At 29.9% G+C, this 12381-nt stretch overlaps 1 protein-coding gene across 1 annotated transcript; it reads left to right on the forward strand.

The window, feature by feature from the left end:
- The first annotated feature begins 594 nt into the window (after nucleotides 1-594).
- Nucleotides 595-6171, forward strand: LOC113868137 (INO80 complex subunit D-like). The gene is made up of 2 exons (XM_027503701.1): nucleotides 595-1184; nucleotides 3583-6171. The coding sequence occupies exons 1-2, from the start codon at nucleotides 760-762 to the stop codon at nucleotides 3863-3865; spliced, it is 708 nt and encodes a 235-aa protein (XP_027359502.1). The 5' UTR covers nucleotides 595-759; the 3' UTR covers nucleotides 3866-6171.
- The last annotated feature ends 6210 nt before the right edge of the window (nucleotides 6172-12381 follow it).

Raw genomic sequence — 12381 nt, forward strand, 5'->3', positions numbered from 1 at the left:
TATTTATTATCTTAAAATTATAAAAAATATAAATATATATTTTTATGACACATTAAAGTATTTGATAAAATGGATTCAATACTTCTTAAAATACGTATTTTTTAAAAATATTTTTAATTCTTACAATAATTTTTTAATGTGTATATACTAAAAGCACATAATAAAAATTTATAAATGATTAAAAACAATAAAATATTGTAAATTTTAATATATTAATAATATTAAATACTATAATTTTTAATAAAATTACTATATATTAATTTCTTAACCTGTGATGTTAAAAAATTGCTCTAGTAAAATAATTAAAAAATTCTAAGAATGACAAATAGAGATAACAAATTTTAACCAAAAAAAAAGTTACTTTATTTCTTTAAGCTGGAGGCTCTGTTAATTGTAATTTGTAACTCTTAAAATTGATATTAAATACTTATATTTATTAAGCTTTTATATCTTTAAAAAATAATAAATACTTATATTTTTAATTACTTATTAAATGTCCATAATATTTTATATTAAAAACTTGTTCATTTTGATTAAGGGAGTGAAGGAGAGTTAGCAAATGGCATAAAATAAACATTTCCTTTCTGTCACATTGTTGGCTGGCAGTGACAAAGTAAAGCTGTTCCTTTCTTCAAAACTCCGAAGTTTCAAACAAATTATAAGAAAAAAAAGAGAAAAAATTGTAACTAACCTCATCAAGTTCCACCGAAAAACCTGCGTCACCTTTTTCCTCGCCGAGTTGGCGACTCAGCATCATCGATGGACGAGTCGGGTTCCGCTTCCTCTCCGCCGCGTCCGATGGTCATTGACGGCGGTGGCCACGACGCGGCTCTGGCGAACTCGCGATTCCTGACTCGGGAAGAGGTTCTCCGGCGCCGGCTCCGGCGATTGAAGCAACTGAGTCGGTGCTACCGGGGCCACTATTGGGCCCTGATGGAAGAGCTCAAGTCCAAGTATAGAGAGTACTATTGGACCTATGGCAAAAGCCCCTTTAAGGAGGATCACGCCGACAGCGACAACGAGAATCCAAACGGCGTCGTCTCTGGTGTTGGTGATGATATCGTACGGTGTCGTTTTGGTGGGTGCAAGACTAAGGCTATGGCTTTAACCAAGTATTGCCACGCTCATATATTGTCCGATTCAAAACAGATGCTTTATCAGGGATGCAGAGCCGTAGCCAAAAAGTAAGTATTTTTTTTCCTCTGATTTTTAATTTTTAAATTAAAAATGTGTTTACGAACATTGGAGTGAGATTAGAAAGTAGTTTGGAGTAAATAATGAAAATGACACTAATTTTACTGATAGAACAACTTTTTTTCATCCAAAATAATGATTAAAATATTTTTTTTTACCCAAAATGCTAGGTCCCCCTCGCAAATTTCAGCGCGTGATTTTATTTAATTTTCTGAAATTGGATTTTGTTTCTCGATATTGATTGTTTGGCTGTGTAAAGTTTGAAGATTTTTTACTGGTTGGTGCTTGAATATACTGTATATATGTTCACTAAGTACAAAAAAAGCTTTGTATTTTTTCTCTGTTTCATAATTTCATGCAGTGTGTATAGAATCAGTGTGGCTTCTGGGTCGTTTATATGCTTCTGTTTGGTTTAGGAAAATTTCAGACAATTATAAATTCTAAGAAATCTAATTGCTACAATTAAAATACCAGTATTTCCAAAACTATCTGTTTGGATAGTTCATCCTTTTGACACTTTTTTGTCAAGAGGAGCACAGTGTCCATAACTATCCATGTTACCTTTGTTTTTCACTGAGATTCTTTGTCGTCAATGGATCAACCGCCGAGAAAGCACAACAATGTGTTCTTCTCAAGCATTCTTTTGAGACAATTCCATGTGAAGGAAGTCCAGTTTGAACATTCACTTGGAATTGGAATATGGAAAATCTGGCTGTAGAGTTGGTTTAATCTCAGATTCAAGATCTTGCTGTTCATTTAATCTTAGATTTAGAGCTTTCTCTTTGTTAGGTTTCTGGTGATGGACTTGGAATGGAAGTGCATAAGTGTGAGAAGCAACTACCAAGTTGGAAAGGGAACATGATGGAATTAGAGAAAAAGGTTGTGGGAGAGAGCAATGAATTTTGAAAATTCCACCTATTTTGGTAGAATTTCAAACCGTTGATTTTAGACATTAAAATACTCCATTTAAATTCCTAGAAATTTAAAATCTTTTTGAGTAAATATTTAAACAAAGTAATGTTAACTATGGTATTTTAAATTCACTCAAATATTACTTTCCCTTCCTGTATTACCTTATTCAAACATACTCTGATTGAATTTTTAAGGTAGAAAATGTAGCTATTTAATTTGTATTTCAACCACAACGCACACGTTAAGGGCTCACTTTTGTTCATTGACATTTAGTCATTTATTCCCACCTGAAACCTTTCGATCTTCTGAACCAAAACAAGACTGAACAGCAACCACAATCTACCTTATTCCAAAGAAGAGAGAACCTTCATTTAAAATGCAATGAAAAAGTTGTGGGTTCTGTAAAATGAAAATCATGACAGTTATCTGTGCTTGAGTGGTATCTTCAATTTGCAAATGTTTTGGTTTGGTAATGTTGCTCAAAATCCATTTACCAATCTTGTGCCAAAAAGCTGTATTTATGAGGAAAAAGAAACTAACCTTGTGACAAATGATGTTTTATGAAAGTAACTTATGGTTTACAAATGATTAATTCAATTTGAAGTTCAAGGATTCAGAACCAGCTAGCTTTCTGTCTTAGGGAGTAGTTTGATTCAAAATTCTTGAGATTTTTCAGCAATCAATCTACCATGTCTTTTAGAGATTGGTATGTTATGTTACTTACAGTAATGTCACCTGCTGGACTTCCATCATGTCTGTAGACTTTTGTAATTTGTGGCTGTTTGGGTGTCATATGAGCATGCTTGTAAAATAGTTAATTTCACCGCTTACCAAACCATTAAACCATGTTGCACTGTACCATTTTTGGATTCTATAAAGTAGTCCTTTCTAGTAAAAGTTGGAATTTTTTAGTCTATCTTGCTAGTTTAAGGTATTGAATGCTTGTTCTGTACTGTATTCTTGTTTTCATACCCACAATTGGTAAGTTGATCTTTCTATCCTTTTCTGTTTACTGTAAACTTTCATTATTTGATTTGTCTAGGATAATGATCTTGAGAATTCATAGTCCTCATTAATAAGATTAAATACTGACTTTTACCCATGGTGAGAGATCGTAGAAATTTCCATGAAGAATATATATAAACTTTTATTTATCTCTTTCCATTCTTGTGGCCCTACACTTGATGGAGATCAACAGACATACTTTAACTGGCAGAGATAGAGACTGTTCGATGTCTTTTCAATATATATAATTGCCTCGATCAGGGAATTAAAACTTAAGATACTCCTTCCCATAAGTCACACCCCTTCATTCAATTATTAGGGTTATCTTGCTTCATTTAATCATTAAATTAAATTTATTTGCTACACACAGGAACATTTCTTACATTTACATGTATAGATTTCTTTTATTTGCAATACATACCAATATCTAGAGCAATCAGCTTTGCTGACAAAGTTCTTGGCTTTATGCAGTTTGCCAACAGGGCCTTCTTTTTGTAATAAGCCAGTATTGAGGTCCATGGTTCCTTCTGCATGCCCCACTCATTACCAATTGGGTGAAAGGTGTTTGGCTCGTGCACTAAGAAGGGCAGGGGCAGGGGCAGGGAATACTATTCCTCCTAATCGTAAGCCTACTCTGAAGTTCCATGTAATAGCTTCTGAATTTGTTCATCAAATTCAAAATAAACGAAAGGTTGCATTGAAGGATACTGCTCCTAAAGCTGAGACTGAAAAAGAAACAAAACTAATCAGCTAATTATAGAATATAATATTGATTTTCTAAACATTGCAGTGTATAGAATGGACATTTTCACTCTCTGATATATAATATTATGATTTAATGGTGAAGCATTAGGTGCCAAGAAAAAAAAAAAACCTTTTTCTCTAATATCTGTACATGTTCGTAGTTTTTTCTGCCCTTGCTTATTTCTTTCTTAGTCATATAAAATGGGCAACATAACAATTTATCCAATTATTTGTTTTTGGACTAAGAATTTGTATCTGATTCTGAAGTTTTGTTTGCATGGATTGGGAATCGCAACATAGAATTTTGATTCTGCATGATCATATGCCAAACTCACTTAATTCTGGTGCCTGGGATTCTTGGTTTATTTAAAGGAATTAAGATACAAATTACGTATAATTTATTTTATATTATTTGTTTAACAAGGTTTCCTCTGAGGTTCATTGATTAAAGAAGACGCCTTAACAGACATTTAAGATTTTGACTAATGTGAAAATGCCATCAGAATAGGGAATTTGAAACCAAGTAGAATTAACATAGATCTATTTTTGACTAACTGCATTTTGTTGGCATGATAGTTCTGTTATTTTCTTGCATTGCCAAGGGACCAAAGTCCTAACTATATTGAGTTCCCTAAGTGACTTGATGTGATGAAATAAAATGAAAAAGGTATGGATGATGCCTTGTTCATTACCATTTGGTTGATATGGATTCAGAAGAATGTGGTAATATTTATAATGGTCATGTCAACTTTCTTAGCTTATGGATTTGATAAAACTTGAATCTTGGTATTATATCAGGATTAGAGTTGTATCCTTGGAGGGAAATTTGCCTGTTCAAGATGGTGCGTCAAATGTTTTATTGTATGAAACAAATTTGTATAGGATAGATTCACTTTGACTTTGGATGTAAATGGGTTTGGAGTGTTCATTATGCTCATGAATTTGATTTGGTGTCTTATAAAGGAACATTCTCTAAGCATTATGAAACCGATCTATGAAATATACTGTACGAGTCTTCTTCAAGCCTTAACGTAGCTTCTTTCTAGCACTTTTGGATTTCTTCTACAGCTTTCCAATTTGAAGCTTTAGCTTTGGTTCAGTCTTGGTGAACTAAAGGTCTTACAGCTGAAACAGAATAGGGACATTTATATAAATTGAATTATTCTCTAAATACAATAGGGACAATCTTGGTAAACTAAAGGACTATGGTCAGTCTTACTCTTCTCTAAATTCATAGCTTAAGCTAACTCCTTATTCAAAAAAGGATTCAAATGGCACAAGTTTCCCTAGTCTCATGATAACTTCATTCATACGTCTTAATTTTGAGTGAGAGCAGTATCTTCGTTTTGTTCTCCTTATAAGGCATTTTGGTTTGGTAATAATAAAGGTGACAATAAATAGTTTGGTCCGTGAAGGATTGTATGTAGATAGTTAGAGCTGAGACTTAAATGCTAGGAGTTTGGATGCGCATGACCACAAGTTGTGGTAATCATTTTTAATGATCTTAATTAATGTGCGATTAAATAAACCAGAAAAGAAATGTGCTATAAAAGATGTATACGTAGAAATAACATGATGAATTTAACTTCTTTTATATATTAAAATTTTCCGTTTTGTTAACTAATTTATGATTCTTTGAAAACCCTGATCAGGTCGTAGTTTAGTCGATCGTTTTATCTCAAGTTTGAATATTTAGATGTGAGGTTTTAGATGCAAAATATTACCATTGTCAATAAATATCAGGTTCATTTTAGAATTGAGTTAAATATAAGGTTATTTCCCGATAACTAAATCCCTTTTCTGCCCTTCAACATCCTTGGTTTATTGTTTAAATACAAAGTAGTTCATTTATTAATAAATGCTACTGAAAAAGAAAGCAGAAAAACACGAGGTTGAATTGAGTTTTGTCTCCTTTATAAAGTTTTTGCAAACTACTAAAAAATTGTTAAACAACTGTTAGTTTATGAGACAGACGAAGAACTACTCTAGTTTATGATACAGACAATGTGTTTTGCATAACTTCAAAGAATTTTCAAAAGGATTAAAAAAAAAAGAAGCTCTCCAATCCAACAATCCTTTTATGTTGGATAAATAAATGAGGGATATGAAAGAGAGATTAAACTTCGAGAGTTGTGCCGGATCACCCCCATAAAACTTAAGGATACGTTTGGCCTTTACAAATTATCAAAAATTTCACTAAAGTAGTTGAATCAAATATAAAGCATATCACTCTAAGTAATTTTGTGTAAGCTTCACCATGTTCTATAATTTGTTTTTTCCTCCCCAAGTTTCTCTAAACGACGAACTCCTAAGAACTTAAAAAGAAAAAAGATTAAGGTTATTAGAAAATGTTCAACAAGGCCTGTCGAAAACAAAGAATGCAAGAATGTTTTAAAAATAACACTTGATCACATAAAAGATAAAACATTGTAGTAAGTTCATTTGCACATTCTACATGTCTTAATGTCTTATCTCCTTTTATATTCGCATAAGACCTTTTAGATGCAAGAGACGTACACATATTTGTTTAACACAAGGTCCTTTTTTTTTTTTTTTAATGTTGCTAATAAGAACAATGCTTATTTAAAAACTAGCTAAAGTGTGTTTTCAGCAATTTTCTTATGTTTCCTTATAAAAAAAGTAGTAAACGTGTGGAGTGAAAAAAAATAAAAAATACTCTTATCTTTATTATATAAAGATAAATATATATTTTATTCTTTGAAGTGAATTTTAATCTTTTATCAACTTTAAGTTTGTCTAATACTTATATATGACAAAGATAAATAAAATAGACGTTATCTTTCAAAGGAGGTAGTTTATGATACCATCACTTTACTAACATTTTTTTTAATAAATATTTTCTCTTTTTTTTTTTCAATATACATAAGAAATGTATTAGGTGAGAAAGCTACTCTTATTAAATCTCATTACATATAATTAGGATTATAAGATTATATATATATATATATATATATACCAGTTTGGTGAGGATCGATTGATTTCAAAATAAAAGTAAACATGATGAAAATGATGATATATTAAAACTTTGATAAAATTTACAATATTGTAGTACAAACTTCTTGTAAACTTCTCAAATAGACGTTAAGACTATTACAATGAGAGAATTTTTCTTAAAGATATTGAGGGTAATAAATTTGCTCGTGCTTTCAAATGAGCTTGAGCTTACAATTTATAGTATGAAATTTTACTATTCTAAGATTCTCTCTTATCTTCTTTTGTCTTCTTGTGTCAAATAATTTCTTCTTTTGTCAAATCTTCTTTTTCTTTATGTCGAGTCTTCTTTTGCTTTTGTCAAGTCTATTGTCTTTGGTGGCTACAGAGAGATTCCGTAGCAATCATTTTCATAATCAAAATAGCCATAGTCATCGTCACCGGCTGGACTAAGGCTTCTTCTGTTGTCTTAGTCAGAGGTTATGCTGGTAACTTCTGGAGATATGGTTTCAATGATTTTCTTGAACTCCTCTTCACTTCCAGCTGTGCTTAAACTAGCTAGAAATCTTGCTTTTTGTTGAAGAAAGGCTTGTTTTTGTTTATCATTGATCACGGTCTCATTTAAAGAAGGATGTTGGACATTGTTATGTACCCATTGTATAATTTTCTCGGTAGTGAGTAAATCTAGATCAAAATTAACCCACCACTTAACTTTTATGGTTCTTATTAGTAACTGTATTGAAGAATCATATTCTAGCTTGGCAGAATCATACTGTCACATCATTATCCATGAAATACCTTGTGAGGCTATGAAAGAAATGAATTTATATGGTTCTTGAAAATTGGTTTTTTCTTGGAAATGAGCTAAGGCAATTTGAGCTCTTTCTGGTAGGATTTGTTTAACTGGCCGAAAATTGTGGAACCAAGCTAAAAACCATTTTGGAAAATATAAAGAAATCCCTTTATTGAACCAAATGAACCAGGAGTGGGTGTCTGGTCGAAGAAATAGAAATTTCTCCCATGCTTTTATATAATCAAAGTAATTGTATTGTGGAGGCTGATATTCTATTGTAAATTTTCAATAACAGTATAAGTGTTATCCCCACTCTTTTGGAGTAAGTATCTGACAAATTTTGAATTTTGAAAAAATAATTTCTTTTTTCTCATTTCTCTTATGAGTTAATTCTATTGATTTTGAATCAATAAGGATTAGCTCATAAAATTCTCTTTTTTGTTTTAATGATGATGGAACTACATGACAATCTTGAGGAAAAACTCTTTTTGCTATTTCAGAACGGTTTAATTTAAACCATTCTGCTTCTATTTCCATTATAGGAAGGCCATATAGTTTTTCAAAGTACTCTGGAGTCTTATCAGTTATTGTTGGTCTTTTATAGGCAGATTCTGCTCATGATGGTAATTTTCTGGTTTGTGTGGTGGCTGTCTGGGAATCTTGTCCTGGTTTGACTAAAACTGTATATTGTTTGGTTAATTCTGGTGTTTGGATTTGAGTTTTATTTTGTAATACCTGTAAGCAAGTCATTAACTTTTTACCTTTATCTCTGGTGGGGTTTTTTGGTATTTCTGGTTCACTCTTTTTTGGTAGGGTATAGTCGGCACTGTCATTTTTGACAAAATGACATTTTTCCTGTAAAAATTCTCTTGTTAAATAATCTGATAAAAGTTCTTTTCTCCTTTAATATGTTGTATTTCAAAATCAAAATTAGATAATAATGCTTGCCATCTGGCGAAAATATGTTTTGAAACTAAGTTTTGAACATCTTTTTGTAAAACAGAAAGTGCTGCTTTGCAATCAGTTCTTACTAAAAATATTTTGTTAAATAAATCATCTTGAAATTTTTGAATGCATAAAACAATGCTTAAAATTTCTTTCTTAACAGTAGAATATTTTTGTTGTGCAGGATGCCATATTCCTGAATAATATCTTATAACTTGTTTTGTTTTAGACTCTGATATTTTTTGTTTAAGAATTCCCTCATACCCTAGATCTGAGGCGTCTGTTTCTACAAATAGGCTGAAGGATCTGGTATTCCTAAGAAAGGGAGATTTTTAACTAAAACTTTTACCTGTTTGACTATTTTGGTCATTTCTTCATCCCAAGGTTGGGGATTCTTCCTGAGATGCTTATATAAAGGAGTACATATTGTTCTAATATTTGGTAAAAAGTCTGCCACATAATTTAAACACCCTAAAAACCTTTGTAATTGAGTTTTCTCTTTTAATTGATCTGGAAATTTATCAGCAAATTCTATAGATCTTTGTATAGGTGTTATTGTTCCTTGATAAATATTGAATCCTAAAAATCTAATTTTGTCTTGGAAAATTTTTATTTTCTTAGCAGATACACATAACTCGTTTTGTTTTATTAAATCTATAAATTTATTTAAGTGTTGTATATGTTGGTTGATTCCCTTTGAAAAAATTAATACATCATCTAAATAAACTATTGAAAAGTTCATGTATGGATAGAATATATTGTTCATAATCTATTGAAATTCACTTGGGGCATTTTTTAGTCCCTGAGGCATTACATTCCATTCAAAATGCCCGAATGGTACAACAAAAGTTGTTTTGTATCTATCTTGTTCTTTTACAGATATTTGGTAGTATCCTGATTTCATATCAAATTTTGAGAATATATTAGCATTAATTAGTCTTTTAATTAAATCTTGTTTATTGGGTATAGGATACCTAATCTATTTTAATACTTTATTGAGAGGTTTGTAGTTTATTACTAATCGTGGAGCTCCTCTTTCTTGTTCTGAAACTTTATTTACATAAAACCCAGTACAACTCCAAGGAGATTTTGAAGTTCTAATTAAACCTTTTTCCAAATATTCCTATAATTCTTGTTTACAGAATTTTAACTGTTCTTCATTCATCTGTATTGGTCTAGCTTTTGTAGGAATATTTGTTTCATCAAATCTTTCTTCATATGGTAACTCTATTTCATATTTCTTCCTGTGATGAAATGCTATATGATTTAGATTACAAATTTTTCTCGTAATTCTTTTTTCAAAATCTTGTATAATTTTTTTTATTTTTTTATTTTTTAATTGTTCTTCAATTCTTTTATATTCTATTTCTTTATTTATAAAGTTAATCTATTTTTGTTTTCTTTCTATTTGATTTATTCCTGTTATTGATGCTTCTTGTACTAAATTTAGTTCTCTAATCTTTGGCGGTTGTCAAAATTCAAAATTTATCTCTCTGTCTGGTATTACCTTACTAATAATTCCTGTATTGTTAATTTCACAAGGATATAATAATGTTAGAAAGGGGGTTCCTAATATTATTTTGTTTCCTATATCTTTTACTAATATAAATGATGTGGTAAAACATATTTTGTTTTTACAAATTTTTCCTTTTGATAATTTGTAATTTATTTTAAGTTTATTTCCCCCTACAGCTGATAATTGTTCTGTAGTTTTTTCATAATATTTTGTAGGATTATTCCTTCTTGTATACAATTAACATCTGCTCCTGAGTCTATTAGAGCTATTAAGTTAAACTTTTCTTGTTCTACAATTAGTGTTATTTCACACCACCATTTGTGTGAAGTTATCAGTGTTAATAATTCTAAATTAAATATATCTGGTTGCTCTTCTACTTTTGTTCCTGATGTACTAGTTTGATTTTCTTGTAGTTTAAGAATCTCTTTACCTTCCAAAGAAAGTAATCTGATTTCTAAGTCTTTTTGATATTCTTTTAGTTCTTTTATTTCTGTTTTTAAATTTACTATTTCTTTTTGTAAATCTTTTATAGTGGTTTGTTAACTAGGAGTTCAAAACCTTTCAAAGACTTCTGTCATTTCTATAGGCTTAATTACTACTTCTTTTGGCTCTTCTCTTGTTACAAATTCATTAAGTTTTTTGATAAATTCTACTTTTAAAGGTCCTTCTTGAAGGCCTTCTATTATTGTTATTAAGGATTGAGTCTGATCTCTGGTTATAGTATTGATTTGTGGAGTTTTACAATCATCACAATTACATAATCCTGGTCCTAAACAGAAACTTTGCTCTTCTTCAGATTCTTCTGAAGTATTGTCTAGTTGATAAATTTCATTTTCTTGTGCATTTTCATTTTCATATTCTTCATCTAAGATGATTATGGCTATTTTGATAATGAAAATGATTGCTACGAAATCTCTCTGTAGCCACCAAAGACAATAGACTTGACAAAAGCAAAAGAAGACTCGACATAAAGAAAAAGAAGATTTGACAAAAGAAGAAATTATTTGACACAAGAAGACAAAAGAAGATAAGAGAGAATCTTAGAATAGTAAAATTTCATACTATAAATTGTAAGCTCAAGCTCATTTGAAAGCACGAGCAAATTTACTACCCTCAATATCCTTAAGAAAAACCCTTTCATTGTAATAGTCTTGACGTCTATTTGAGAAGTTTACAAGAAGCTTGTACTACAATATTGTAAGTTTTATCAAAGTTTTAATATATCATCATTTTCATTATGTTTACTTTTATTTTGAAATCAATATATATATATATAGAGAGAGAGAGAGATAGAGGAACATCTTTATAATGTGACTTTTTTAATTTGATAATCTTGACTAAATGAGGTAAGAAAGCTCTTATATAAAAGTTAGAAGAAGATATTTTAACCGTTAAATCTTTTCATGAATGAATGGTCAAGATTGTAAAATTAGAAAAGTTACATTATAATTGTATTTCTCTCTCCCCCCCTTTATATATAGAGAGGACATGTATATAGTGCAAAAGTTTTTTTAACGTGAGAGTGAAAAAAAAAATCATAACTATTAGATCTTATTGTATGTAGTCAAGATTATAAGATTAGAAAACTAGGATTATATATATAGGGTTTATATATATATATATATATATATATATATATATATATATATATATATATATATATATGGGGCAAGATCTTCTTACACCACTGTAAGTTTAAAAACTCTTACACTCAATCTGAACATTTTATTTAACTTAAATCTAACGGCTAGTGAAGTAATAAATTATAACCCGTTAGATTTAAGTTAAATAAAAGACTTAGATTGCGTAAGAATTTTTAGACTTACATTGGTGTAAGAAGATCCTTCTCCTATATTTATATATATTATGTTGACAATAATTTATTTCAAAATTTTTAATTTAATAGTTAAATTAATAAAATATAATATTTATATAGTTATTAAATACAATAACTATCAAAATTTTCTTAAAGTAACTAGATTCTTGTATATGATAATTACTTTTATTGATTTCTCTTTTTTTATTACTTTTCTTTATCTCAATCAATTAAATATACTTTAATAATTAAGTTATACTTATGTAATATTTAATAACATAACCTCTTCAAAAATAATATTTTATTATTGGGATGTCCAAACAAAGTCTTACATTGACTAGAATTGGAAAAAATCAAGAGCATATAAGTATAATAGATATCTCTATTAGTACGAGGCCTTTTAGTGGATGTCTATAAATAAAATCATGAGAGCTTAGGCCCAAAGTGAATAATATCATACGAGTGTGGAGATATAATAAAAAGTCCATACTTGTTATAACAAAT

This window comes from Abrus precatorius, unplaced genomic scaffold (genome assembly GCF_003935025.1).
Source record: "Abrus precatorius isolate BTA unplaced genomic scaffold, Abrus_2018 Scaffold5, whole genome shotgun sequence".
NCBI lineage: Eukaryota > Viridiplantae > Streptophyta > Magnoliopsida > Fabales > Fabaceae > Abrus > Abrus precatorius.

What these genes read in the sequence shown, in the direction of transcription:
- LOC113868137 (XM_027503701.1), top strand. Translation starts at nt 760, where the DNA reads ATGGACGAGTCGGGTTCCGCTTCCTCTCCGCCGCGTCCGATGGTCATT. An exon ending in TGCAGAGCCGTAGCCAAAAA is followed by an intron (nt 1,185 to 3,582) that starts GTAAGTATTTTT and finishes GGCTTTATGCAG; the next exon opens with TTTGCCAACAGGGCCTTCTT.